General features: G+C 58.5%; 7 protein-coding genes across 7 annotated transcripts; 6 read left to right on the top strand and 1 right to left on the bottom strand.

Moving 5' to 3' along the window:
* Nucleotides 1–813: 813 nt before the first annotated feature.
* B0I36DRAFT_363163 (exonuclease V a 5' deoxyribonuclease-domain-containing protein) lies at nt 814–2,499 on the top strand (the record flags this gene model as incomplete). The annotated part of the gene is made up of 2 exons (XM_046158761.1): nt 814–1,135; nt 1,220–2,499. The coding sequence occupies 2 exons, from the start codon at nt 814–816 to the stop codon at nt 2,497–2,499; spliced, it is 1,602 nt and encodes a 533-aa protein (XP_046013155.1).
* Nucleotides 2,500–3,867: 1,368 nt separating this feature from the next.
* B0I36DRAFT_323976 (uncharacterized protein) lies at nt 3,868–6,628 on the top strand. Its single transcript, XM_046154044.1, has 2 exons — nt 3,868–4,542; nt 4,617–6,628. The coding sequence occupies exons 1-2, from the start codon at nt 4,030–4,032 to the stop codon at nt 6,165–6,167; spliced, it is 2,064 nt and encodes a 687-aa protein (XP_046013154.1). The 5' UTR covers nt 3,868–4,029; the 3' UTR covers nt 6,168–6,628.
* Nucleotides 6,629–6,770: 142 nt separating this feature from the next.
* On the top strand, nt 6,771–9,398 carry B0I36DRAFT_374373 (glycosyltransferase family 90 protein; the record flags this gene model as incomplete). Its single annotated transcript, XM_046160269.1, has 2 exons — nt 6,771–6,926; nt 7,641–9,398. 2 exons carry the CDS (start codon nt 6,771–6,773, stop codon nt 9,396–9,398), a joined length of 1,914 nt encoding a protein of 637 aa, XP_046013153.1.
* Nucleotides 9,399–11,902: 2,504 nt separating this feature from the next.
* B0I36DRAFT_363160 (aldehyde dehydrogenase 3H1) lies at nt 11,903–13,569 on the top strand (the record flags this gene model as incomplete). Its single annotated transcript, XM_046158760.1, has 2 exons — nt 11,903–12,332; nt 12,422–13,569. The coding sequence occupies 2 exons, from the start codon at nt 11,903–11,905 to the stop codon at nt 13,567–13,569; spliced, it is 1,578 nt and encodes a 525-aa protein (XP_046013152.1).
* A 2,618-nt stretch (nt 13,570–16,187) lies between these two features.
* Nucleotides 16,188–20,829, top strand: B0I36DRAFT_323971 (ankyrin repeat-containing domain protein). The gene has a single exon (XM_046154043.1). The coding sequence runs from the start codon at nt 16,268–16,270 to the stop codon at nt 20,624–20,626; it is 4,359 nt and encodes a 1,452-aa protein (XP_046013151.1). The 5' UTR covers nt 16,188–16,267; the 3' UTR covers nt 20,627–20,829.
* Nucleotides 20,830–21,542: 713 nt separating this feature from the next.
* Nucleotides 21,543–22,898, top strand: B0I36DRAFT_123111 (Endonuclease/exonuclease/phosphatase). The gene is made up of 3 exons (XM_046148071.1): nt 21,543–22,166; nt 22,300–22,578; nt 22,671–22,898. Exons 1-3 carry the CDS (start codon nt 21,676–21,678, stop codon nt 22,801–22,803), a joined length of 903 nt encoding a protein of 300 aa, XP_046013150.1. The 5' UTR covers nt 21,543–21,675; the 3' UTR covers nt 22,804–22,898.
* Nucleotides 22,899–23,241: 343 nt separating this feature from the next.
* Nucleotides 23,242–24,754, bottom strand: B0I36DRAFT_289551 (uncharacterized protein). The gene is made up of 3 exons (XM_046151677.1): nt 24,215–24,754; nt 24,044–24,124; nt 23,242–23,944 (listed from the first exon to the last, which is right to left on the bottom strand). The coding sequence occupies exons 1-3, from the start codon at nt 24,546–24,548 to the stop codon at nt 23,367–23,369; spliced, it is 993 nt and encodes a 330-aa protein (XP_046013149.1). The 5' UTR covers nt 24,549–24,754; the 3' UTR covers nt 23,242–23,366.
* Nucleotides 24,755–25,279: the final 525 nt, after the last annotated feature.

The following is a 25,279-nucleotide window of genomic DNA, read 5'->3' as shown; positions in this document are numbered from 1 at the left end:
GGAAGCGTGTCTTGTGTCTCGACATTCGGGGTGCCGTGCCGGTGTCTGGAATGCTTGACGCTGGCAAGAAACAAGTCCAGAGGCTGTCCTTATATGAGGGACGCCTTTGTCTGCTGCCTGTCGATGATGAGCGAGTTGCGATCTGTACTGTTCTGTGCTGTCCGCATGCGAGAGAGAGGGCGGCCGTGCTCGCACAGACGTTGCGCCCTCTGTCCCACCACCTGCCAGCCGTGGAGGCTGAGCAGTTACGAGCTGAAGACCCAGGGTTCGCCAGCCGCCATGTTTGCCTTGCCCTTGAACGAACGAATGAGCCCTCGACTGGATGAGCGTATGCCGCACGAGCGAGGCTTGTGTGGTTTCCCCTGACTCGACCGGACACGAGGAGCGGCACACCGCGTGCTGACCTTGAAGCGCCGCCCAAGTGTGGGAGAGAGCCACCGTGGGGCGTGCCTGCTCCTCCTGCAGGCAGCAACTCACCCTGGCAGTTACAGCCCTAGAGCGCTCTCCACATCGCTGAGCTGAGGTCAGTCCTCGATCATCCATGACGGACTGCAGACAACACACAGCCAAGGCCTTGCTCTCCCGTTTCTTTCAAGGTGGTGGTGCATGGTTGCCTCATGCCGTCTTTGCTTGTTGTCAAGTGCCTGCCTGCCTGCGGTCACGTGCCGACGCGCCTGTCTGGCGGCCACCACACACCACCTCCCCGCTTCCCATCGCGCTCCACGGCCAGCTTGCCTCTCTCTGCCATCATGAGTAATGCATGATCCGCACACTCTGCCCCCGAGCCTACATCCCTCCCTTCTCAAGTCGGCCATGGTCTCCTCAAACGTCCCAGCCAACTGCAACGACAGTGACTACGGGTCCGACTTCTCCGACGGCGAGGCCGACATCGTCAACAGCCTCCTCGAGAGCCTCCACGCTGTCCGTGCCGCTACAGAGAGCCCGGCCCCCGTGCTCGCCTCCCCAAGCGATGCACCAGTACTCGAGGTTGTGCCTGCTGCCCTGGACCCGTCTCCCGCTCTCCCAGACGCATATCTTGCAAAGAGCTCTTACAGCCTGCGCAAGAGAGCCCACGGCCCGTACCCGACCAGGTCATGGCATCGCACGCCGCCGGAGCTCGTCCAGCTCCCGGATCGTAAGTACTGCCCTGCATACATCTCGTTCCTGGAGTGTCACCCACGATCCCACTCGGCGTGTCTGACTGACTTCCAGCGCCTAGTGAGCCGCTCACCACCCGGCCTGCACGGCGAGTTTACCTCGAGGCAAACCCAGGCTGAAGTAGATGCCCAACCGGAAAACCCAGAGCAATTAGCAGCAAGGTCGCCCTTGGAGCGCTTCCGGTCCTTCCCCAGAAAGCCTCTGACGGTGACGGACCTCTCCTCTGGTGCCTGGTGTGAACTCCAATACGCCTACGTACTCACGCGGCTTCCAGGTGGCCGTAAAACTCGCACCGCGGCCATGCGCGGCGGCTCCGCTGTCCACCAGAAGCTCGAGGACCAAGTACATACGGCCGTCCGTGTCTCAGTAGCCCGGAAAGAGGAAGCCTTTGCACTCCGCATGTGGAATGTTATTCAAGGGCTACGCACCCTCCGGGACACTGGCATGACCAGAGAGTTCGAGGTCTGGGGCACCATCGACGGGCAGCTTGTCAACGGTGCCATTGACGAGCTCAGCTTCGCTTGTCCTGTGGATGAGGTCGAGCCACTAACAGGCGACGCACGCTCCCCAGCACCTGTGGACAGATCTGGTAAAAAGCAAACCCCAATCTCCAAATATCTCGGCTCTCATCACCGGCAGGTATACCTTCTGGACGCCAAAACCCGTGGGTCAACAAAGCTCCCCACCGGAGCAGCGTTGCGCCCCACCAAAATACAGCTCTTTCTCTACCACCGTATGCTTTGTGAGATGGCAGCCGGCAAGCTGGATCTGCCCGCCGTCATGGCTCGTTATGGCCTGGAGGCCGAGGTCAGGTTCTCAGACACGTTCATGGCCCAAATAGGCAGCCTGCACGACGACATCTTCGACGATGCCGATTCAGATAGTGACGGGTCTGAAGCTCCGGAGGATCGTCAGGATGCCCGGCCCAGCCTTGATGCAACCCCTGCTCTCGCACCACCCCTGTCCATTGCGACAGACTTTATCAAGTACCGCTGCCTCAGCCAGCTCGTCCCGCTGTTGCTCGAAGAGATCAGCCTCACATTCCCCCAGGGCGCGAGCAACGTTGCAGACCTTCTCTGTGTCCAATATAGACATCGGGAAGATGGTCGGGTCGTTGGGTCAACAACCTTTATGGCCGACACGGGAGCTCTTGACAATTACATCGCAAAGAACATGCAGTGGTGGCACGGTCGGCGAGAGCCGGAAGGCGTGCCCATTGAGGAAACATACAAATGTGGCTATTGCGAGTTCGCCGAGACCTGCCAGTGGCGGATGGATAAGGAGAAGGAGATCTACGATAGAAAGCGGGCCAAAGCAACAGACAGGACAGGCAAACAATAATTTTTATGTCAGTCCGCCCTGACAAGGCTGTCAGGCATCGGTATGGTCGATGCATGCACCAACATGCATGTCTTGTGAGGATCGAACTGGCACCGTCACGGTTTTCCTTTTTCCACGCTGCAGAAAGTCGCCGCCCAACGGAAGGGATTCTAGAACGCGACTCTGAACTTACCGAACCCCTGAGTGTCATCGGGATGTCGCCATGCTAGTCATACTGCCATCATTTAGCCCGGGCTTTGGCGCCTTCCATGCGAACTGCTGGATGTCGCCGTCGGCGGGGCTAGCCAGCAAGAGTAACGCCCGCTTAAGCCTTCTTCCCGACTGAGGGCAACCTCCGCAGCCAGCCCGCGCACGGAGCATGCTCAGGGGCTCAACACTACCACACGTGTTGGCCTTCTGGGTGGCGCTAGTGCCATGCCAGAACCGCTAGCGCCCTCCCGGGGATCTGTAGATCGTCAGGGTTCCGGTCCACTCCCCAGACCACGATGACTCGCTGATCGACCATGGATGTGCTTGGACTACCAACTCAGGTGGGAGACATCGTGAGATCTCCCACTTGTGCGGTCCACATTGCTAGCAAAGATACTTAAAAAAAAAAAGCAATACTGGCTCTCCCAGCGCGCGTTGTCGCCTAGCATCATGCGCACCAAACAGGCGTTCGGCTTTTCGTTAGCTTTGCCACAAGCACGACTAGCCAGCTAGCCACCCACCTTGGGCATTGCAACAAAGAAGCTTCATTATTGCAGCTTGTTGGTTGCATGCGCAAACCTCAGCCTCACGGCAGCATGTCCGGCGAGCGGCGAGAGATGGTCTGCAAGAGCGTCAATCATTGGCGCCTGTTCGAGCCCCCTCCCCAGGCACCCTGGTCCTCAGCCCTCTGTCATGCTCAAGCCTGGCTGCTGGGGCCTTTGAATGGGGTCAGGTCACCAGGCCGGACCTGAAAGATACGATACCACACCAGAGCTCTACGATCATGATCTTACACGGGCGACCCTTGGTGCTTTAGCTCGTTTCTCATTGAGCGCGCGGGAGTGCACCCTCCACCGGGGTCCACTGGGCAGGCGAGCTAACACGACAGGCGAAATGACGCTCGAGAACGCCAGGTTATCGGGCGCAAGACAGAGTGTGCCTGCTCCATAGGCATGCAAGATCAGATCCACTGGCCATAGCACCTTGGATCGGTAGCGCGGCGGCGTCCACGGGCGTGCGCTTTTGACAATATACGAGTCAGGAGCTAGCGGCACTAGTCTGGTTCTGCTGGCAGTGGCTGTAGAGCACGAACAACCGCGGGGATGCTAGAACAACAAAAGGCCCCTTGGCTCCTCGTCTGCAGTAGGGTGCTGGGTTTTCCCGGTGCATCCTGGGGCGACTTGGCGACCTTTGTTTGTTTCCTCGTTGTTCGCTGAAAGTTGTGTTTGCTTCGTGGTCCGTGGCTGGACGACCTAAACTGAGACTCTACTTGGGGGTTGGTGCTCCCGCAAGATGCTCCCCTGACACCGAAACGCTTGGAAGGCACTATCGTACGCAACAATGGATCAAGGGCGCTGTGCCTCGCTGAGTGGAATGGATGGACGCTTTCATCTCCCCATCATGCCAACCAACGTCAACTCATTGAATGCGCTGCCACCAACACCCCGGATCGCGTCACCACAGCCTTCAACGAGGGGTTCCATAGCGAGTGTCGACCGCCTCTCGCTCCGTCTGCGGAGCAATTCGGGTCTTGCCCACCACACCAACGAGGCTGCCTTCAAGCAGTATGTAGATTACGGCGCGAGCAAGTCTTCCAGGCCGAAGTCGTTCAACCCCTCGGGGCGCACCTCGACTCTGAGCGAACGACTCCCAAGCACCTATGACGAGCTGCCGGAGCTTTCACCACGGAGTGTGGCATTCACGACACATACCTACGATGTCTTCCCACCGTTTGTGGATATCCTTTCAAAGGACATATTCTCCATGATGCTAGAGAACTCGAGCACGAGTCAGCACTTTCTCAACTACTGCGAGGATCAAGGATGCGAAGAGAACATCGAGTTCCTCATGCGTGTAGGTGCCGATCGTAGGCTCTGTTATTTTATCTGCCCTGACTGACAAGGGCTCTTCTTTGTTTTGGTTTGCAGGTCAAGGATTTCACACAGACGACGGACGAGGTTGCGTCGGTCCTGACTGCAATATCGACGTCGTTCACAGCGATGGGTGCGGCGAAGCCCATCAACTTGCCGCCGCTGGTCAACCGCGCACTCAACACCGACCTCAAGCGGATTGCCCGCTCCGTCCTGCCCAGCGTGGAGGGCGTCTTCCACGAGGCCAGGACCTATATCGAGACGCGCACCGCCAAGGACATCTTTCCCGGCTTCGTCAAGTCGCAGTTTGCATACTGTACGGCCAACGCCCTTGCCACTTCCAGCCACTCTCTCGCGTCAGTCAAGCTCGAATATCCTGGCCTGGGCGAGAGCTTCTGCCTTGTGGATGCGACAGATCCGACAAAATCGATTGTGGCTGCGTCCGAGGTCTTTGCACGGCTGACTGGCTACGGCGTCAGTGAAATGGTATCCAAGAGCTGTGGCTTTCTCCAGGGCCCCGCGACGGATCAGCTTGTGGTCGCAAAGATCCAGGCGGCGCTGGAGGGCGAGGAGGAAACTGTCGAGCTCCTGCTCAACTACCGCAAGGATGGCGAGCCCTTTTGGAACCTTCTATTCCTGATGCCGCTTCGGGACAACCTCGGTCGGCTACGGTACTGGCTGGGTGCTCAGATCAACGTCTCCGAGTCAGTCAATTCCCGCAAGGACGTCTTGCGCGTGCTCAACTGGGGCAAGAACCCATCAGCCGACTCTGGAGTGTCGTTTGGGAGCCCCGGCAGCCAGCAGACGGCCGTGGAGAACAGCCACCACAAGGGCAGCGGCTGCAAGGGTGAGACCGAGTCGATGCTGCGTGGCCGCGGTGCGGATAAGCGCAAGTCGCGGACCCGGTTCATGTCGCCCTTCCGCAAGAACTCCACCGCGTCGACACCGCTGACGAGCAACCACGACCCGTACGAGTTCATCCCGAGCCACGGGCACCGGCAGCCGCGCAACGGGCGGTTCTCGAGCTCGCGATACCAGTCGAGTGGCGGCATCTCCATCTTTCCGACGGCGTACTCGTACTATATGGTGCTAAGCTGTGCGACGGCGGGCCAGCTTCGGAGCAACCTGGCAGTGCCGCGGATGCCGACGCCGAGCGGCAGCGGGCGGAAGAAGCAGAGCCTCAAGCTGCCCATTATCTTCTATTCGGAGGCGGCGGTAGACCTGCTGGGGCTACGATCGGACGTCTCCCAGAGCGGCATTTTTGACGTGCTGACGGAGCACGCAGGGTCGCCGTCTATCACCAAGTCGTTCAAGGCGACAATCAGGGAGCGGATCCAGTTTGGCAAGTCGACGAGCACAGAGATCCTGGTTGACAAGCCCAAGGTGTCGAGCGGGCGGCGGAGCACGGTGGGCGGGCGGCCGGTGACGTCGGACCGGGAGAGCAGCCGGGGGATGGCGGCGGCGGCGACGACGGAGGCGCTGGACCGGCTAGAGCGCCGGCTGGCCAAGTCGGCCAAGCTTGACCGGGTCATGACGCACTGGTCGCCACTGCACGACGGAAGCGGCGCGGCGCAGTGGGTAGTGCTGGTGCTGACGCCGCTGTCTTGAGAACAGAGACGTGAAGGTCGCATGATGGTGCTGCTGCTACTACGTCGATGACGGCAGCCCATGGCGAGGATGGCCACCAGACCGATGAGTTGCCCAGCACTGATACCCTGATGAGTCTTTTTGGCGCAGAAGCCGACCATCTCGACTCGGAACCGCCATCGGTTCTACGTTGTATAAACTTTTCGAGCACACGGCCGCAACTATCGCCGCCGGGTGTTGCTCTTGTCAGATCCTGTCCACTCTGATTTATAATTTCTTGATATTTGTTGGACACACGCCTCTTGCACGTGTCAGCTGCGTTGTCTTAGCCAGATGGCCAGATGAGGAGGTCTGGGGCTGCACGATGCATTAGGTAGTCGGAGAGGCCGGGCGAGCTGCTTTTGTGTAGCGCCCAGGGAGGGACTAGAATAATGATGGGTGAATGACTTATGACCAAATTCCAATAATTCTCTTTGTTGCGCAAGGCCAGCTTGTTCTCTCTCTCTGAATGTGATATGTGTGTGAAGAGAAGCGCGAGCACGGGTCGGACACAGGGCGAGGAATGCTGCCTGGTACTTGTGGCCCCGTGAACACGAGCATGAAGCTGGTCCGAGGAGGTTCATCATGTCTTTGGCCGTATGGGCTGGCCAATGGCAGCCTCAGGCCAGCGGTCTTGCAAGCTTGCTCGTGTTGGTTGGTTGGTTGGTTGGTTGGTTGGTTGGTTGGTTGGTTGGTGCATTGGTGCATTGGTGCATTGGTGCATGGCCGTGGGCCCTTCAGGTTTGTTTGACGGCGGCCTGGCCCCACAAGGCGTTCTGGTGGTGCCTGCCTCTCGCTGTGTCTCCTGCCTCCTGCTGCGACCCCTGGAGTGACCCGCCAAGGCAACGCCTCCACAGCCAGACATTTGATGACAATGGTGCTCTCTTGTTCCTCTCTGCCCCAATCCCACATGAATTGGACACCATAGACGGCGGCCACGACGACGACGACGACGACAACACGAAGACAAGAGACACGGGCACGGCACACGAGAGACGCACGACCCGAATTCCGCAGGCGACAGGCGAGGCTTCTCTGATTACAATCCGCTACTGTTGGTTGCTGCTAGGGCCTCATTGCCTGCTCTCTGCGCCACGTCCTCGAATCCATCCTTGCGACGGACGACGGACGACGTCTACGACGCCAACGACGACACCAGCGACTCCTCCACCAGCGTCTTGCCACCCGCCATGAAGACAGCGTCCTCGAGGTGACCTCGCCTTTTTGCCCTGCAGCTCCGCGAGACGCTACCACCACGACCACCACGCCATGCTGCTCTCGCACCGCCTCGCCAGCCTCCCCGGCAGCCGCTACTGCTCCTCGGCCATCCTCCTCCGCTACGGCGGCATCGCCGCCATCCTCGTCGTCCTCCTCTACCTCTTCTCCCTCTCCCACTCCGCCGCCGGCCTCCTCAGCTCCGCAAAGGCACACTACTTTGACTACTTTTCCCCAAAGAACGCGACACACCCCATCGAGACCCTCATCACCGAGGCCCGCAACCACCATGCCGCCGTCCTGGGCCGCCAGCCCAAGGACCTCGCCGACGCTGCCGCACAGTACCGCGAGCGCCGCGGCCGCCACCCGCCCCCGGGCTTCAACGCCTGGTACGACTACGCCGTAAAGCACGACGCCCTCATCGTCGAGTCCTTCTTCGACCGCATCTATGCCGACCTGCGGCCATTCTGGGCGCTCGACCCAAAGACCACTGCCGAGCGCGCCGCCACCTGGCACCACGTCATCAAGGTGCGCAACGGCCATGCTGAAGGGCACGGCAATACCGAAGGGCTCGTCCCCTGGCTGCAGCTGTGGACGGGTCTCGTCGCCGATGCCGCGCCGTACCTGCCCGACGTGGACATGCCGATCAACATGATGGATGAGTCGCGGCTGCTCGTGCCCTGGGAGGAGATTACGGGATTTGTGAAAAAGGAAGGCGAGACGCGGTCGATGCCGCCAGTGGACCAGGTCATGACCGAGTACACGGGCCTGTTCAAGGTCGACGCCCAGGTCGTCGAGCTGCAGCCCTACGACCCGCAGTGGCTGCACGACAACCAGTACTGGGACATGACGCGGGCAACGTGCGACCCGACCTCGCCCGCGCGCGAGCTGCCCCAGGTCGCCAACCTGACCGACTACCCCAAATTCCCCGAAAAGTACAAGCCGCCGTACCAGTACTTCGGATATATCAAGAACTTCACCGCGTCCATGGACGTGTGCACACAGCCGCACCTGCGGGAAATGCACGGAACGTTCATCGAGCCGCTGTCGATCGCCACGAGCAAGGAGCTCATACCCCTCTTCGGTGGGTCCAAGCTGCCGAATAACAACGAGATCATCATCCCCGGGGCCATGTACATCACCGACGACCCATTCTACTCTGGCGGCAAGGCGCACGGTCCTCCCTGGGCCGACAAGAAGGACGGCATCGTGTGGCGCGGCGTCGGATCCGGCGGTAGGCACAAGGCAGAGAACTGGTCGCACTTCCAGCGCCACCGGCTCGTGCAGATGCTCAACGGAACCACGGTGTCGGGCCTCGAGGGCGAGGCTATGGCTGCAGGGGGCGGCGGCGGCGCCGCCATGACCCGGGCCCCGACGTTTGAGATGCCCTCGATGCAGAAGTACGACTTCCCCAAGCGCCGCGAGGGCGAGGTCGGCAGCTGGCTGGCCGAGTTTGCGGACGCGGGCTTCGTCGAGCTGCTGTGCTTCCCCAAAGACCAGTGCGAGTACCTGGACCCCTGGTACAGCGTGGTCAAGTCGATCCCGATGGCCGAGCAGTACAAGATCAAGTTCATCCCGGACGTCGACGGCAACAGCTTCTCGGCGCGGTTCCGGGGCCTCGTGTCGTCCACGTCGCTCCCGCTCAAGGCCACCGTGTACGCCGAGTGGCACGACGACCGCCTCGTGCCGTGGCTGCACTTTGTCCCGCTGGACAACACGCTCCAGGACCTGTACGGGGTGCTCGACTACTTCACGCGGGACGAGAACGGGGACAGCGCGGCACAGTTCCTCGCGGAGCAGGGGACCGAGTGGAGCGCCAAGGCGCTGCGGCGGGAGGACATGGTGCTGTATACCTGGCGGCTGCTGCTCGAGTTTGCGCGGGTGTGCGATGTCAACCGCGAGTTTGTGGGGTTTGTGGACGATCTCAAGGGAGAAGGAGGTGGCAAGAAGGGGGCCGGCGGCAGCCACCGCACCAGTAGGTCAGAGGATGGGTGGTAAGCGCGGGACGAATGAAGAATGCTGCCGTCCTCATGGCTAAATAGATGGACTTTGGAGGCACAGAAAGGGCGCCAGATATAGAGATTATTTGCAATTATTGTTGTACAGCATTTTTTTGTTTTTATATTTCCCCTCCAGAGGAAAGCGCAAAGCGTCGAGCGAGAAGCAGGAATAGGAAGCCCAAGATGAAGAAGGCACAGTGTCTGGTTAATGAAAATCAAAATACATTTAAATACTTTGGCCTCAACCTACTTAGGTAGTAATCTTGGGGTTTCTTGGGGTTGCACAAAGGGGTGGTTGTGATTAGTTCGGCAGGGGGCAGGGGAACGAAAAAGTCGTGATTACAACTGTGGAAACAGTCTGTGGGTTTCGAATAGAGTAGCTCTTGATACCGGATTTATGTGCATGTCGGCAGCAAACATCAGGAGGGAAGAGCGGAAGGGGATGAGGTAAAGACAGAGAGGCAAGAGGAGAGAGACGCTTGGGTTTTAGTTTTCTGTGGTTGGCCGGGCATTGGTGTCTTCTCTCCTTTGGTTTCTGGCTTTTCGGAGGGGAAAATGAACACGTACACGTACACACACACCGAAATACTCAAAGTACACGCATGCGGAAAAAGAGAAGCGATGGCCATGAAAGAGGAAAAAAAAGAAGACAATGGGCGATGTCCATGAAAAGACAAAGGAAACAAGAGGAGGAGGATGCGGGTGATGGGGATGTTACAGTGACTCTTTTCATGTCTACGTGGTCCAGCTAAATGTTCTTATAAGCAAGAGGGCGTGCGCCATGGGTTCAGGACGATTTCTTATCTCGCCCCGGGTAACTTTTGGACGGGTTGTGTTGGGCGCGTGTTGTTCCTTGCTCTTTTGACGCTTTTCTGAAGCTGTCTGGCGATAACTTTTTGAAACTCTTGGAGCCTTGACTTGCTTACTTACACGTAATCTCAAGTCTGCTATTCCGGTGAAATGACTTGGCCTTCGCGATTCCCTCTAACATACCAACTTCCCCCTCCCCCGATTGCCTGGCTCCAACGAAATGTGTAAGCACAGGGAGAACAGGTACCCATGGACAGACAAAAGTCCGGACCAGAGAATGTGTGCGTGCGGGTAAGTCGGCGGCGGTCGATGCGCCGAGGAGTCAATCTCCAGAAGACAGAAGGAAAAACAAAAGGGAGAAATCCATCGGTGATGAGAGATAAAGGGAACGAGGGCAAGAAAGAACTGCGGCCTGTGGTCCGATTTGAGTTGTCCGCCGTTCGCCGTGTCCCCCCCGGTGCAAGTGCCCGCGCTATGCCGTGCAGTGCAGCCGTGTTCCCCCTCGCATTCGTTTTCGCAAAAGGGGGCCTGCGCCGGACCTGTTGCAGAAACGAACCGACAGCTATTAGCTACTGTTTGTGTCATTCGCCGGGCGGGACAGTGGCCCGAAACTCAATCTACATACAGGGTCTTTGGGGGGGGAGCTTGAAAGGCAGAGAGAGAAGCTTCTGCGGAGGTGCATGCATGGCAACCTTGGAAGTACGTACACTTACGCTACTTACCTCTTTCGAACGACCAACTAGCGCGATCCATCCATCCACCTGCCGCCGCCGCCCTACTGGTAAAGGTACAGAAGGACTGCAGGGCGGGCTGTCTGGTCCCTGTCTCTCTCTTGGGTCTCTAGGTGTGGGCTCGCAACATACTTCCCAAGACAGCCAAGTGCATGCCTCGACCGTGTCTGTCACTTCCAAAGAGGGTGACTCCTGTCTTGGGGCTGCCCTGTCTGCTGAGTTGTGCTTGTCCGTTGTCCCCCACCGAGGAGAAGCCTCATGGCACTCTTTGCGTGTGCACTTTTCGGGCACCACACCTAGACTCAAAAGGCAAAAGGACCGAGAGAATCTGGCACTGCTGGCGTCGTGTGTGCATGGGGGTGAAATCTCACGAGACTACAAGATCCGACTCTGTGCCCAGGGGCGCCGCTCAGCAGAAGCGATCGCGCCGGCTCGGCCCACTGGAGCAGTCGCGGCATGCCTACGTCAAGTCCCGGCCCAGATCGTATACCCGTACACCTATAGACGCAATCGGATGTAGGTGTCGCATGCAAGGGTGGATTGACTGGCTGGCGTCACCCCCGGGGCCCGGCATATCCGATCCCCCACAGCCGCCAAGTGATGGGCGGCGCTGGCTGGCTGGTGCATCCTGATCTTCGAAAAGGTGGAGAGAAGAGGCGCCGAGCTAGACGGACCATCTCGGCGGGTTGATGTCCGCTGTTTTATTATTATTTTGTTCTTAAAGATCAGGGCTGCGCCGTTTCAGGGTCCATCTCTCTTGGTTGTCATTCTCCAACGTCGTTGCATATCTGTAGAGGCACACATCTTTTAAGTCCGGATTCACAAGAACTTTGGTCGCAAGTCCTTTTGGAACAAGACACTAATACATCCGGGCTCCAAGTCTGCCGCCGGTAACTTTGTCACACTTAAACAACAACCCCTCACATAGACACGATAGATTCACACAACAAGGACCACAGCAATGTCGTCAATAACGACATCGGCATACACCTCCCGCGAGGCCGTCGACGAGTCGCACAAAACCCTCTTTGCGACTTTCGCCACGGGCCGCACAAAGTCGCTCGCCTGGCGCCGGTGGCAGCTCAAGCAGCTGTGGTTCCTCGTTGCCGACAACGAGGAGCGCATCGTCGAGGCCATGAAGACGGACCTCAACCGCCACCGCTTCGAGACCACGCTCGGCGACATCGGGGTCGTCAAGGGCGACGTGCTCTCCCACCTCCAGCACATGGACGAGTGGACCGCCGACGAGGCTCTCGACGCCGGCTTCCTCGCCCGCTACTTTACCGGAGGCAGGATCCGCAAGGATCCCCTCGGCGTGGCGCTCATCATTGGCGCCTGGAACTTCCCCTTCGCCTTGGTGCTGCAGCCCATGATTGCCGCCATCACGGCAGGTGAGTTTGCGTGATATCAAGACCCGTGGGAGATTGAGTGGACCTGATGGTAAAAATTGGTTGGGAGCTGACGTTCGTGGGTTTCACAGGCTGCTGTGTCATGCTCAAGCCGTCCGAGCTGCCGGCCGCTTCACAGAACCTGCTCGCCGAGCTCGTTCCCAAGTACATGGACCCGCAGGCCGTCCGCATCGTCACGGGCGGGGCCCAGGAGACGGCATATATCCTCGAGAAGCGCTTCAACCACATCTTCTTCACCGGCTCGACCACGGTGGCCAAGTTTGTGGCCGCCGCCGCCGCCAAGCACCTGACGCCGACGGTCCTCGAGCTGGGCGGCCAGGGCCCCGGCATCGTGACCAAGAGCGCCGACATTGAGCTGGCCGCCAAGCGCATCACGTATGCCAAGTTCCAGAATGCCGGGCAGATCTGCGTGAGCGTCAACCACGTGTTTGCCGAGCCCGAGATTGCAGACCAGCTGGTGGAGCGCATGAAGTACTGGAACGGGCAGTACCTGAGCAAGGGAAGCAACATGATGTGCCGCGTCATCAACGACCGCAACTACGGTCGGCTGCAGGGGCTGCTGGACAAGACGTCGGGCAAGGTGGCGTACACGGGCGTGAGCGACCCCAAGAGCCTCTTCTTCCACCCGACCATTGTCGACAACGTGACCATGGACGACAGCCTGCTGTCCGAGGAGCTCTTTGGGCCCATCTGCCCCGTGGTCCGGGCGTCGGTCGACGAGGCTGTGGCGGCCATCAACCGGCTGCCCGAGCCGCTGGCGCTCTACATCTTTGGGCGGGACCAGCAGGTCATCGACTCGGTGCTGGACCGGACGCTGTCGGGCGGCGTGACCATCAACAACGTGCTGTTCCACGCGGGGATGCCGTCTGCGCCGTTTGGCGGCGTCGGCGACTCTGGCTCGGGCGCGTACCACGGCCGCCACGGGGTCGACGCTTTTGTGCACCGCCGCGCCGTGGCACACCCGCCCAGCTGGATCGACCGACTCATGGGGTTCACGTACTCGCCGTACGACGACAAGTACCTGAGCTGGATCGCGACCAAGGGCGGCAAGGGCTGGAAGCGCGGGGCCACGCTCGAGGACGAGGAGCGGGCAGGCAGTGGAGGCTCTTGGGGGAAGCTGCTGTCGTCGAGCGTGCTGGCGGTCGCAGTGGGCGCGGTGGGCTATGCGGCGCTGACGGCACAGGGCCAGAGCAGGGTGGCAGCGGCCTTTAACAGGTGAGGAGGGCTGGCTCTGGGCGGTGTCCAAAAAAAAAGGACTTAGGTGATGGAATGTCGATACCCCGTAGCTTGATTTCATGCAAAGTCAGTCTGAGGTCACTGATGATGATAATGATGATGTCGTGGACGAGCCCAGCACCGCGTGGCTTGGAGATGGACACTGGCGTGGTGCGGGTTGTTCCTTCCTTGAAATGCTGTTCCTCTGCCACGCCTGGCACGTGTTTGTCAACACCCCCTCCCCTCCAACTTTGGATTTCGACTCCAAGCTGCTCTGCCTACAACCAGATCTCCATCAACTCTACCACAAATCAGCTCCCGAAGGAATACGAGACGATGCAGGCGACGACACCGGCTCTGAAAGTGCATCTTTGCAGCACTTTGCCCCATCTGGCAGCCTGCGCCCCGCTGGCCCTGGACCCTACAATGCCTTGTATGCACAGCGCTATCCATCACCACGCCACAGGGCACAGAGACGAGAGCCCATCACCGGCATGAGTCACCCTCAGCGACAGCAGCCATCACAAACGGCCGCTCGTCAACAGTGCCGTGGGCCACGACTGTGATGCTCACACACTCAGCACGGACTGGTGTATAGATGTGTGGGAACCCTACTGAAGAGGACGCTGCCCTAGCCCGTAGCACGTACTCGTCGCACATCAATTGCCACTCCGCCGGCATCGAGGTCATCCACGTTCCCAAGACGCTGTGCAATCGGGCCTGTGCCCGACTCACACGACCGACGCCAGTCCAAAACCATGCACCAAGACGCTCTCCTGGACCTCGGCGCCAGCGAGGTCGCCGAGCCAGCTGCCGACTTCGATATCGTCTTGCGCGATGCTGTCCCCGCCCCCTCGGGCACCGGCCGCACCCACACAGAGCGCATCACGGCGCTCCGGCAATGGCTCCAGCCCACCGACTACCTCTCGCCTGGCAATGAGTACATGAAGCATCTCCACGCCCACGTGCCAGGCACGGGCTCCTGGATGCTTCAGTCAGACCACTTCCGCATGTGGTCGTCGCCTCAGCCAACCGCCACCCCCTGTCTCCATCTCAAAGGTGTCGCCGGCAGCGGCAAGTCGGTTCTTGCCGCCAGCACCATCCGCCACCTTCAACAGTCTGAGCCAGCCGCGCCCGTCCTCTTCTTCTTCTTCCGCCAGATCGTCGAAAAGAACCACAGCGCTAGGTATCTGATCCGCGACTTTGCTGCCCAGTTGTTGCCCTACAGCCCAGCGCTGGTCGATGCCATGGAGAGTCTCAGCACGACACGGGGCGTCGCTGGTACTGAGCACGAGGAGCTTTGGCAACTGGTCGCTCGTTCCATAGGCCAATTGCCTAGGGTCTTCTGCGTGGTAGATGCCTTGGACGAGATGGATGAGGAGGATTTTGGCCTTGTAGCACAGCTCACCAGCCTCGTCGGCAGCGATGCAGCCGGGGTCCTGCTGCTCCTCACCAGTCGCCCGATTCCAAAGATCGAAGACGCTCTCAAGAGTCCTTTTGTCCTGCGCGACAAGCTCGATAGCTCCCTGCTGTATCCGGATGTTGCCAGATACGTGACAGTAAGCATGAGCACTCTCGAGCCGTCCCTCAGCCCGGAGACAGAAGACCGCGTCAGGGATACCATCTGCGAGCGAGCCAAAGGCTTGTTCCTCCACGCACGCCTCATGACCGAACACCTCACACAGAGTCTTCGAGACGGCCTCATCACAGAGGACGAGCTGCCCGAGCGGCTAGAGACTTCGCCACGAAGCCTCATTGAGGTGTACGAACAGCTCCTCACAGAACACGCCCGCAGAAGTGCCGTGGCCAGAGAACAACAGGCAAAGATTCTGAGCTGTGTCATTCACGCATCGCGACCTCTGCGGCTGATCGAGCTAGGAGCCCTGATTGCTCGCATGCGTGGAGATGACGATTTGAAGGAAGGCAAGCGTCTGATCCGTGCAAGTTGTGGCCGGCTGCTGGAGATCCTGGAAGACGAAAGTGTAAGCGTCATACATCATTCATTTACCGAGTTCCTTCGCAACAAAGACCGGCAACAAACACCGGGCGCATTCCCTGTGCTTGACGAAAAGACTGGGCACTCTATGCTAGTGGTTCTGTCCTTGCAGTATCTTCATGGGTGCACGATTGGCGCTGCGGCTGAAGATTCTACACTTCAGGATGCCGACGACGATGACTACGAGCGCTATGAAGACAGGGAGGCCAGATACCATCGTCGCACAAAGGCTTATCAAGCCTTGCAGCTCGAACACCCTTTGTTGAAATATGCCATCGACAATCTCAAACACCACCTGCACCAGGGCCGACCGTATGAAGCTGAAGTTTTGGATGCTCTCGACGCGCGGCTCGCACCTGGTCTTCCAGCTTTCGCCATCCTTGGATATTCCAAAAACCAGTGGTGGCATGGGCCCACGTACCGGTCGTTCAACACGTTGCACCTGGCCATCAAGGAAGGCCTGGCAGAATATGCCCTGCATCTCATCGCCAAGCAGCCATCATGGGCCGGCTCTCGCGATGGTGCAGGCTTGACGCCACTGTGCTGGGCGGCGAAGCAAGGGATCTCGGAGGTGGCCGCCACTCTGCTGCGCATGGGCGCTGATCCTTACGTCGTTGATGGTATCGGCCTATCGCCATTGCATCACGCAGCTAGCAATGGGCATGCAGGAGTGGCCAAGCTGCTGCTCGACCACGGCGTGAGCCCCATGATACGGAAGACCACGTACACTCCCTACAACATGTATCATTTCCAACAAGATGACACGGGACAGACCGCTTTACAGTGCGCCATGAAAGGAGGGAAGTTTGAAATCGTTCGCCTCTTCCTTCCATTGATTTCGCCTATAGACGCAAATACTTGTTTGCATTGGGTCAGCGATGTAGAGAGCCTCGAAGCCATCCTTGAAACAGGGCATGCCCAAGTGGACTGCTTCCTTGAAGGCTCGACCCTTCTTTTCAATGCTGCAGCCGATCACGATGGCGAGAGAATGCGAGTACTACTCAAACTAGGCGCCGACCCAAATAAGAGATGCTTCGGACAGCCGTCATACTCGAAGAGCGGGCCTATCACCCTGGATGACGCGTATCCTCGAGGACCAACTCCCTTGCATGCATTCGCAGGATACGACAGGAATCTTCACCTCTTCGATGAAGGTGACGTAGAGAATGCTGAAGAATGCTTCCAGCTGCTGCTGGATCATGGCGTGGACATTAACGCCACGACCGACGGCGACGGTCGCTTTTCCTATCCACCAAAGAACATGACAGCCCTACACTACGCAGTACAAAGACGGCATGATGGCATGTGGTCCGACTACAGTATCAAAGGCCGCACGGAGCTCACAATCGCCGGGCTGTTGCTCCGTGCGGGAGCAAATCCAAACTCCAGGACACTCGATGGGGAAACCCCCCTGTTCTATGTCAACACGCGCTGGCCCGCCATTGTCGACCTCTTGGTTGAGCACGGTGCCGATGTCAACGCAAGGGCGAACAAGGGCAGGACACCGCTTTTAAGCCTTATCCTCCGAGGAGCACAGGGCGGCCTTGACGCTGGCATTGTTCAGAAACTGATCGATCACGGTGCTGATACAAACATAGCAGACGAAGCTGGCAATACGATATTGCATAACATCTTCCGATGCTTCGACAATTTCAAAGAATCAAACACCTCGCTGCTCAGAACGTTGCTTTCCGCCGGGGCCGACTTGGCAGCTGCTAACAAAAAAGGCCAGACACCACTTTTCGTGCTCAACATGGAGAGACCCGAGAAAGCACTTCTCGAGTTCCTGATACAAGAGGGACTTGACCTCAACGCCAGAGGAGCCAATGGCCAGACTGTGCTATTCAACCTCGTTAATGGATCACAGGACAGGATCAAGGTCTTTGAGGTGTTGCGGAGTCTCGGAGCCGACCCTAGGGTCGTCAACAACAACCACGAGACCTTGCTCCACGTTGCGATTCAACGTCAACTTTCACTCGAATGGGTGCGTGCACTACTCGATGCGGGAGTCGATCCTAGAATCAAGTCCCGAGAAGGCTTGACGCTGATCCACTATGTTCTGGAGAACTGCAGTGTGCAACAGCAGACTTTCGACATCATCAATCTCTTGGCCGGACTCGGTCTTCCCCCCGACCAGGCGACCGCCACTGGGCGCACACCGTTGCACTTCGCTGCTTTGAGAGACCGAGACAATCCTCACGTCTACGAGGGAGGCAATACCTGGATCGAGCTTGTGCTGAGAAACACAATTTTTGGCAGCCCCGACATCAACACACAGGACCTTGGTGGGCGAACGGCACTCCACCTGGCCTCGTCCGTCTCCGAGTACAATGTTGGAAAGCTCTTGAAGGCTGGAGCTGACCCTACCCTACTCACGAAGAATTGTATGTCTCCTTTGCATGTGGCTTGCACGACACGACAGCCAGGCTCGATAGCGGTGTTGCTAGCCGCACTTGCAGAGCGCGGCAGCCTGCATGAGTTCCTCGACCTTCGCGACAATGATGCAAACAGTGGACAGACACCTTTACACTTGGCGTGCCAGAGCGGTTGCTCTGATAGCGTCTATTTACTGCTTCGGCATGGTGCTGATCCTTCGGCACGCGACAATCGGGGCCGAACCCCGCTGCATGTGGTCGCAGAGAGTCGATGGGGCGCCGAGTTTCGTGTGTCCATGAAAACTGCTGGAGAGAAGGCAAGTCTTCCTGGCGGGGACGAATACGAAGCCTTTCGGCCGCATCAGCCGGGACGCTGCCAATCTTCTGATGACGCGGCGCCTGAGATCATCGCGGCGCTATTTGAGGCTGGGGCCGATCTTGATGCACGCGAAGATATCAATGGCACGGTTGGTCGGACAGCAGAGGACGTGGCGCGGGAGACTGGATATGCCAACTTCATTACTGCAATGGCCCATCTCAGGCAATTGCAAGCGGGTAGCGTTCGCCACGATGACATGGAGACCCAAGACGCGGTGCGAGTACTACAGCAGATCACCGACAGCACCGGGATACCACACAAGGTTCGCATGCACTTAAGAGAAGGACATCAAGCAGTCGTTAAGGAGTTCGCACGTGTCGGTGGGGACCTCCTCGCTCTCAGTAGCTTTGGCGATGACACCAGCTACCACCACATGATTGCCGAGGGTCAGATACAGTTACTCAAGCACTTCCGAGAAGAGTTGAGAACCGTTGATGAGCAGGCATGTGCACGCCGCCAGAAAATGAGAGAAGAGGAGAAAGAAAAAGCAAGAGCGACTCGCGTTGGTGAGGATGCAACAGACGGCACCAAAGAGACCCCAGACAATGTCGACGACCATGACTCCGGGGGTCCTTCGAGCCTGCTGGGCGAGGCATGTGAACGGCCCAAGCCAAATTTGGCCGCCATCAAGATACTTGTTGATGAGGTTGGGCTTGACGTGAACGCCTACTCCCATGTTCGCGGGTTTGCTTACAAACTCAAGAAAGCAACGCCGTTACACATTCTCGCCAGTGGTCAGTATTTCTGGCAGGTCGAGGCTCTCGAGTATCTATTGGACCGTGGAGGGGCAGACATCCACGCGACAAACAGCGGTGGGCTGTCGCCGCTACTCGTTGCCATCAGTGGCGAGCACCCCTGCGGCTTCTGGAGGGAAGAGACCGTCCGCCTTCTACTGAAGCACGGCGCCGATGTGAACTCGGCAGACCCTCGGAGCGGTCAAGCCGCGCTCGCGATGTCGAATCACATTGGTGTCACGCGTGCGTTGCTTGAGCATGGCGCGGACTTGAGCCGGGCACCTGGAGCTTTGGCCAAAGCGAGTGCGAGCCTCGACACAGAGCTGGTACAGACCTTGCTGCGTGCCGGCGCTGACGCAAATACCTTGACGGCAGCGAACGATACTTGGATCTGCGAGAACCATGAACCCGATGAAGATGTGGCCGTTGCGCGACCTGACGAGCCCAGGTACATAATGCATGATGCCGCAATTCAGATCCTCTCCGAGAACTCATACACCCTTCGAGAAGAGTGGGATTTGCGCAAGGCGGACACCGTTGGGGCCTTACTTGATCATGGAGGCGATGCGACCAAGACGTATGGAGACGGAAGTACTGTACTTCACCGGATAGTTGAGGACGATGGACTGTTGAGGCCATTCTCGAAAGTCCTGGCGAGCTTTGATCTTGAGCGCAAAGGCTCTGAGGGCCGCACGCTGCTGACGTCGGCATGTATGCCACGCAAGCCACGCCATCATACTTGCTATGCGGCCACGGAACCACCTATCACGGTCCACATCGAAGCTGCCAACCTGCTCCTTGATGTCGGTGCGCAAGTCTGCGCCACAGACGAGCGAGGCCGGACCCCCCTTCACTGGATGTGCACCATGGCACGACCATTTGAAGACAAGCATAAGGAAATCTTTGAAAGACTGATTGAGAAAGTCGGCGTTTCGACGCTGGAGCACAAGGACGACGATGGCCGTACGCCGTTGTATCACTGCCTGAGGTCGCGACAAACCTGGGCGGCAATGCGTCTGATTGAAAAGGGGGCAGCACGCCTAGCGCCAGACAGGAACGGCGACGGGGTTCTGCATGTTCTCGCCAGCGCCCTAGTAGGACCCAAGGCGCAAGCCGAGCCGGCGAGAGCTTTGTTCGAGAGGCTGTTGTCTCTCGGTGCATCCATCGATGCTCGCAACAAGCGTGGAGAGACGCCCTTGTTTGTGTTCCTGGCGGCCTCCTGGAAGGCTGGAGACACCAAGACGGAGGTCATCTCCCATTGCGACGCGTTGCCTGTCTTTCTCCACGCGAGCGCCGACCTCGAGGCGGTGACGGATGAGGGACTGACGATGCTGCATGCTGTCGCGGGTCAAGAGCCGTGCGAGAACCACTATGGGGACTACAGGCAGTCACAGGATGTTGGAGACATCTTTGCGAAGCTGCTGGAGCTGGGCCTGGACCCGCGCCGAGAGGACAGCAAGCTGCGCACCGCGCTCGACCTGGCAGTGACTCGGGACTGGAGGAATATTGTGGACCAGTTTTCCGACGAGGGCAAGCGGAGGCTCGAGGAACAGCGGAGGCGGCGCCTGCAGAACTGACCCTTGACACCAAGCTTGGCTAACAGAGCAATGATGAAGACTGTTTCATTCCAATGCGACAAGTAGTACCACCCAGAGTTACCTGTCGACGATGGACGTGCCTGAAGTGCCAAGGGAAACCCCTAGCTCGCGATGCAGCCAGTTGTCTGATAGCAGATTGCAAACACTCGCGTAAGAAATGTCCAACGACAGCCGCCCCTGCAGCCATCACGACTTGTGCCCCAACCACAAGCGTTAATGCCTGAGACCATGCCAACAGCCCTTGTATATGCCGGCCACAGCGGCGTTTCCCTGAACTAGATCAAGTGAAGCCCCTCCCCCACAACGGCGCCTTTGAGTCTATGAGCGTGGAGGGCAATGATCTGCCCAGGCCCATGATGATGCCTCCACTTGCCCTGAGCAGGGGTCACACTGCCCCAATCATCGGAGCTTCAGCATGCCCGTGGCTCTCGGCAATGGCGCCCCAGAGCTCCTTGGCCGACTCCTCCAGGGAATCGACTACGACCCCAAGCTCCCCAATCCAGAAGGTCGCGCCCACTGGGCTTTCATGTGAAAGCGTGGTCAATGCAAGTTGCCAAGGGGACTGCCCAAATGGGATGGGCCGATCGCTGCTTTCTACAGGACTTTTGTTGGCGTGTTGACTGCACGATGACAACCAGCCGGCCCCAGCTTGCAGATTATGCCCAGCTTCATTATACTCTAGCCTGCAAAGGGACCGCAAAGTCCCCTGGTCCGCCCCTGGCTACTTGTCGATCCAGCCCCGGATCTGTCCTGCCCTGGTGATCGAGCAGTCTTCATGCCCAGGGACCATTGTCGTCTCCACGTGCATTTCCAGCGGGTCGATGATTAACTGTGCAAGTGTACGTGCCCGGAGACTGGGCGGCCTTGACTACAAGATGGCGAGACAGCCGCCTTCCTTCCTGGTGCAGTGTTGTTCTGGCTTGGTCACCGACATCACTAACGGACAATACGACAGCCTGGACTGAGACTTTTGCTAGCTTCTCATATAGCGCTTTCTGCCCACATCGTGTTCACATTCACTCTTCACGATGCCTTCGTTCACCACCTCACCCGCTTCGGCGGCCAAGCTGCTCGCCCTTCTCTCATGCCTGGTGGTCCCCATCTCGGCCCGGACGACTGGCAAGTTCAGCTTCTTGACGTACAACGTCGCCGGCCTTCCGGCCTTCCTCTCCGGCAACGGCGTCCCCGGCGACAAGGGCACCAACGCCAACTCGATCGGCCGCCTCTTTGCCGAGTACGACTACGACATCATCCACGTGCAGGAGGACTTTGCGTACCACGCCTACATCTACGCGACCGACGACCACCCGTACCGCACGCCGACCACGGGCACCGTCCCCTGGGGCTCCGGGCTCAACTCGCTCCTCAACTTCCCCTACACCACCTTGAACCGCGTCAAGTGGGACAAGTGCGACCTCAACGAGGCCGACTGCCTGACTCCTAAAGGCTTCACCATGATGCGCACGCAGATTGCCAGCGGCGTCGAAGTCGATTTATACAATCTGCACGCGGATGCTGGGTGAGTTCTCGTCTGGTCTCTTCCATTTCTTATTTTTTCCTCTGCAACCCACGAGCTCTCCCGTCAGGCATATTCCTTGGTTTAGAAAAAGACTCGCGTGTTGACTCTCCATCTCCCCCCGCCCTTCATACAGCGGCAACAGCGGCGACTTTGCGGCCCGCTCCGCGGGCATCGACCAGATCCTCGTCTACATCAACGCCAACTCGGCCGGCCGGGCCGTCATCATCGCCGGAGACACAAACGACCGGTACACCAACTCGGGCCGGAGCATCACCAAGCTCCGGGACGCGGGCTTCAAGGACTCGTGGGTAGAGCGCATTAAGGGCGGCGTGTACCCGACCGAGGGAGCCGCGGCTAACCCCTGCCCCGTCCCCGCCCCGAACAACGCGTGCGAGATTGTCGACAAGATCCTGTAAGTCTTTGGTTTCTTTTTACTGCTCCGCTCCTCCTCCTCCTCCTTCCCCTCCAAGAAGGTTGATTCATCGTCCGTCACGCGAGCAACAGGTACCGCTCCGGCACCACCGTCAAGCTCGACACCACGGCCTTTGACTACGAGGGCGACATCTTCCTCCAGGCCGACGGCAACAGGCTGTCTGACCACAACCCCGTGCGCGTCGAGTTCACCTACTCTGCTTAGGCGCCTTTACATTTTCAGCCATGCCACTCCCCTCCCCGTCCAGCACCACTCACTAGCCCTCGCCCGTAGCAATTTTGTGGATGGCGAGACGCGAATGGAGAGCTTTATGGAGTTAGGCAGAGCGTAAAGGGGGGGAAAGGGAACCCTAGATGACATGAATACAAGACTGGACTGAAGCCTTGAAATCACATGTTTTCGATATCTATTCAAGCAGATTCTTGGGCTCTTTTCCCTGTCTTTCCGGGACAGTTCTTTAAGTGGTGGATGTGTGTTAATGCACGTGGATCAGATGATTGCGATGAATGGGATTTGGAAATATGCCAGGTGGAATATCTTATGACAAGCCCCATATCGAGTTATGCCGTTGCTAGAAATGACCTTCGGCCTTGACCAAGCTTTGAAATATCGGGACCCTATAGAATTGCCACGCAGTTCCCCGGCGAGGCGACGCCTTCTGGGATCTAAATCATCATGAAGAATCAGTATGTCGTATAAGTTGGCAGGCCATTGAATCACGACGGCCAGCTGCTTGGTACGGTCTGGATCACGTATCAAGATCACGGCTACTTGTGGGCACGGAAATATAGCCCAAGAGAACAAGAAAAAGAGAAAAGAGTACTTACCCTCATAGGCAGCGAACACACAAAGAACGTCCATCTGCCCCTCTCGCGACACGCCTCGGCCAGCTCCTCCAGATCAAACATCTCTCCCAACGGCAGTCCCCACCCGGCAAGCCCCCACTGATGAAAACTCACGTCCGGATCATTATACGGCCCGTTGGTGGGCCCGCGCTCGAAGCTGGGCGAGTCCGACGCCACCGCCGCGAACCCGGACTCCCAGACCCATCGCAGCGAGTCCATGGTCGCCTCGAGCCCCAGCAGGCCGCCGGGCTGCCTGTCGGGGAACCCTTGCTGCTCCTGCGGGGTGAGGGAGTTGTACTTGGCCGTGAACCCGACGCGGATGAAGAGTATGTCGCCCTGCTTGAAGGAGAGGTCCTGCTCGGCAATGATGGCGCGTATGTGGGACATCTCGACGGCGCCCGACTGGAAGGGGTCCAGGTGGATGTCGTTGCGCTGGGCCCAGGAGAACCAGTCGATCAGGACGCCGCGGCCGATTATGCCTCCTTTCTTTTGCGCCCAGGCTTAAGAAATGGATGGCATTGGTTCCAGTCAGCAGGAGCAGAGGCATAAAGTCTCGAAGTTTTCTTCAACAAGAAACAGGGGACTTGACGTCTTCTTACCGTCAATGCCCAGCTTTGTGCTCCCTTGTGCAAAGTCGGCCCGCGTGTGGTTCATGAAGAACTTGCCTGACTTCTGAAACGCTGCACCCCGAAAAGAAAGAAAAAGAATCAGCAGCCGATTTATCAGAAAACTCATCATCTCCCATCACTGTTACGGCCCAGCTAACGCACCAAAATGCCGGAAGCCATCCCACTGGGTGCTGCTCTGGGTGTTGATGTGGATGACGTCGTCGTTCATAACCTGGGGGCCCTGTTCCAGCACGCGGTGCTCGAAGCGCCGCCGCTCGAACGTCGGGTACGAGGGCTTGTCGAGCGGCCAGTCGAGCCGGATGCGCAGGCCCTCCCTGATCTCGGCGGCTGCCGCGGCCGTGGTCTCCGGTGTCAGAAGGTTCAGCCGGCCGAGCTCGTCGTCCGGGCCGTAGAGGCCCCACGCATTACCTGGTGGGCCGGACTTGTCGAGGGGAAGGTCGTCGAAGGACGGGATGGGTGGTAGATTCGGCGCCATATTGTTGATTCTTGTCTTGCTTCTTGTGTGACTAGAAAGACTGACGAGATCTCAAAAAGTGCCGGAGATTGGAAGAAGGGTCCTGCGTGACGGTTTGTGTCGGCGAGCCATGACTGATCCGTAGGCTCCCGAAACCGGAGAATGAGGAGCATGGAACCGGGGACCCCACAGTGGCGGCACTGGGCGTGCCGAAAGTCGAATGCCACAACTTGGATGCATATACCTGGGTTGATGTCCACCGGGCAAATCGCCGTGGCATGGTCCCCAATATCCACCGAGGAGCTCAGCTTGATCTACGCTTTCATTACCATACGGCACGGGAGAACGTTTAGCAGCATCCAGTCATCGCCAGGAGCACAGCTGGAGGAAATCCCTGGACACTTGGTTGCCAAGCCAGCTAATTCCGCTGTGCCGCAGACACGGAATCAGCTGGTGGTCCCCGCAACAGCAACAGCTGAGCTCCAGCTTGGCCAGCTTGCCAGGTTGAGCTTGAATGTCCCTCGGCCCATCCCTGCTTTGCATGTCGGGACGGGGTACTGTCTTGGTTGCCCCGTGGCAGATTGCTTATCCGGGACAAGCCACATGGTCATGATGGCCAGCACACTTCCCCGCATTTCCCCATCCATTTACTCTCGCTTTGTCCAAGTCTCCATCTGGCTTCACCTGAGGATCCTTTCTCCTGCTAGATAGGATTCAACCTCGTGCAGACTTCGAAGGTTGAGAAGAGTTCC

Source organism: Microdochium trichocladiopsis, assembly GCF_020744255.1.
Source record: "Microdochium trichocladiopsis strain MPI-CAGE-CH-0230 chromosome Unknown B0I36scaffold_5, whole genome shotgun sequence".
Classification (NCBI taxonomy): Eukaryota; Fungi; Ascomycota; class Sordariomycetes; order Xylariales; family Microdochiaceae; genus Microdochium; species Microdochium trichocladiopsis.
This window is presented reverse-complemented; position numbering and strand designations above follow the sequence as displayed.

Bases quoted from the DNA above. Each gene is read 5' to 3' on its own strand.
- B0I36DRAFT_289551 (XM_046151677.1), bottom strand. From the start codon at position 24,548: ATGGCGCCGAATCTACCACCCATCCCGTCCTTCGACGACCTTCCCCTC. The intron at 24,125-24,214 runs GTGCGTTAGCTG...TTCGGGGTGCAG, and splicing joins GGATGGCTTCCGGCATTTTG to CGTTTCAGAAGTCAGGCAAG. The intron at 23,945-24,043 runs GTAAGAAGACGT...CCATTTCTTAAG, and splicing joins CACAAAGCTGGGCATTGACG to CCTGGGCGCAAAAGAAAGGA.
- B0I36DRAFT_323976 (XM_046154044.1), top strand. From the start codon at position 4,030: ATGGATCAAGGGCGCTGTGCCTCGCTGAGTGGAATGGATGGACGCTTT. The intron at 4,543-4,616 runs GTAGGTGCCGAT...TTTGGTTTGCAG, and splicing joins ACATCGAGTTCCTCATGCGT to GTCAAGGATTTCACACAGAC.
- B0I36DRAFT_323971 (XM_046154043.1), top strand. From the start codon at position 16,268: ATGATACGGAAGACCACGTACACTCCCTACAACATGTATCATTTCCAA.
- B0I36DRAFT_123111 (XM_046148071.1), top strand. From the start codon at position 21,676: ATGCCTTCGTTCACCACCTCACCCGCTTCGGCGGCCAAGCTGCTCGCC. The intron at 22,167-22,299 runs GTGAGTTCTCGT...CCCTTCATACAG, and splicing joins AATCTGCACGCGGATGCTGG to CGGCAACAGCGGCGACTTTG. The intron at 22,579-22,670 runs GTAAGTCTTTGG...CGCGAGCAACAG, and splicing joins GAGATTGTCGACAAGATCCT to GTACCGCTCCGGCACCACCG.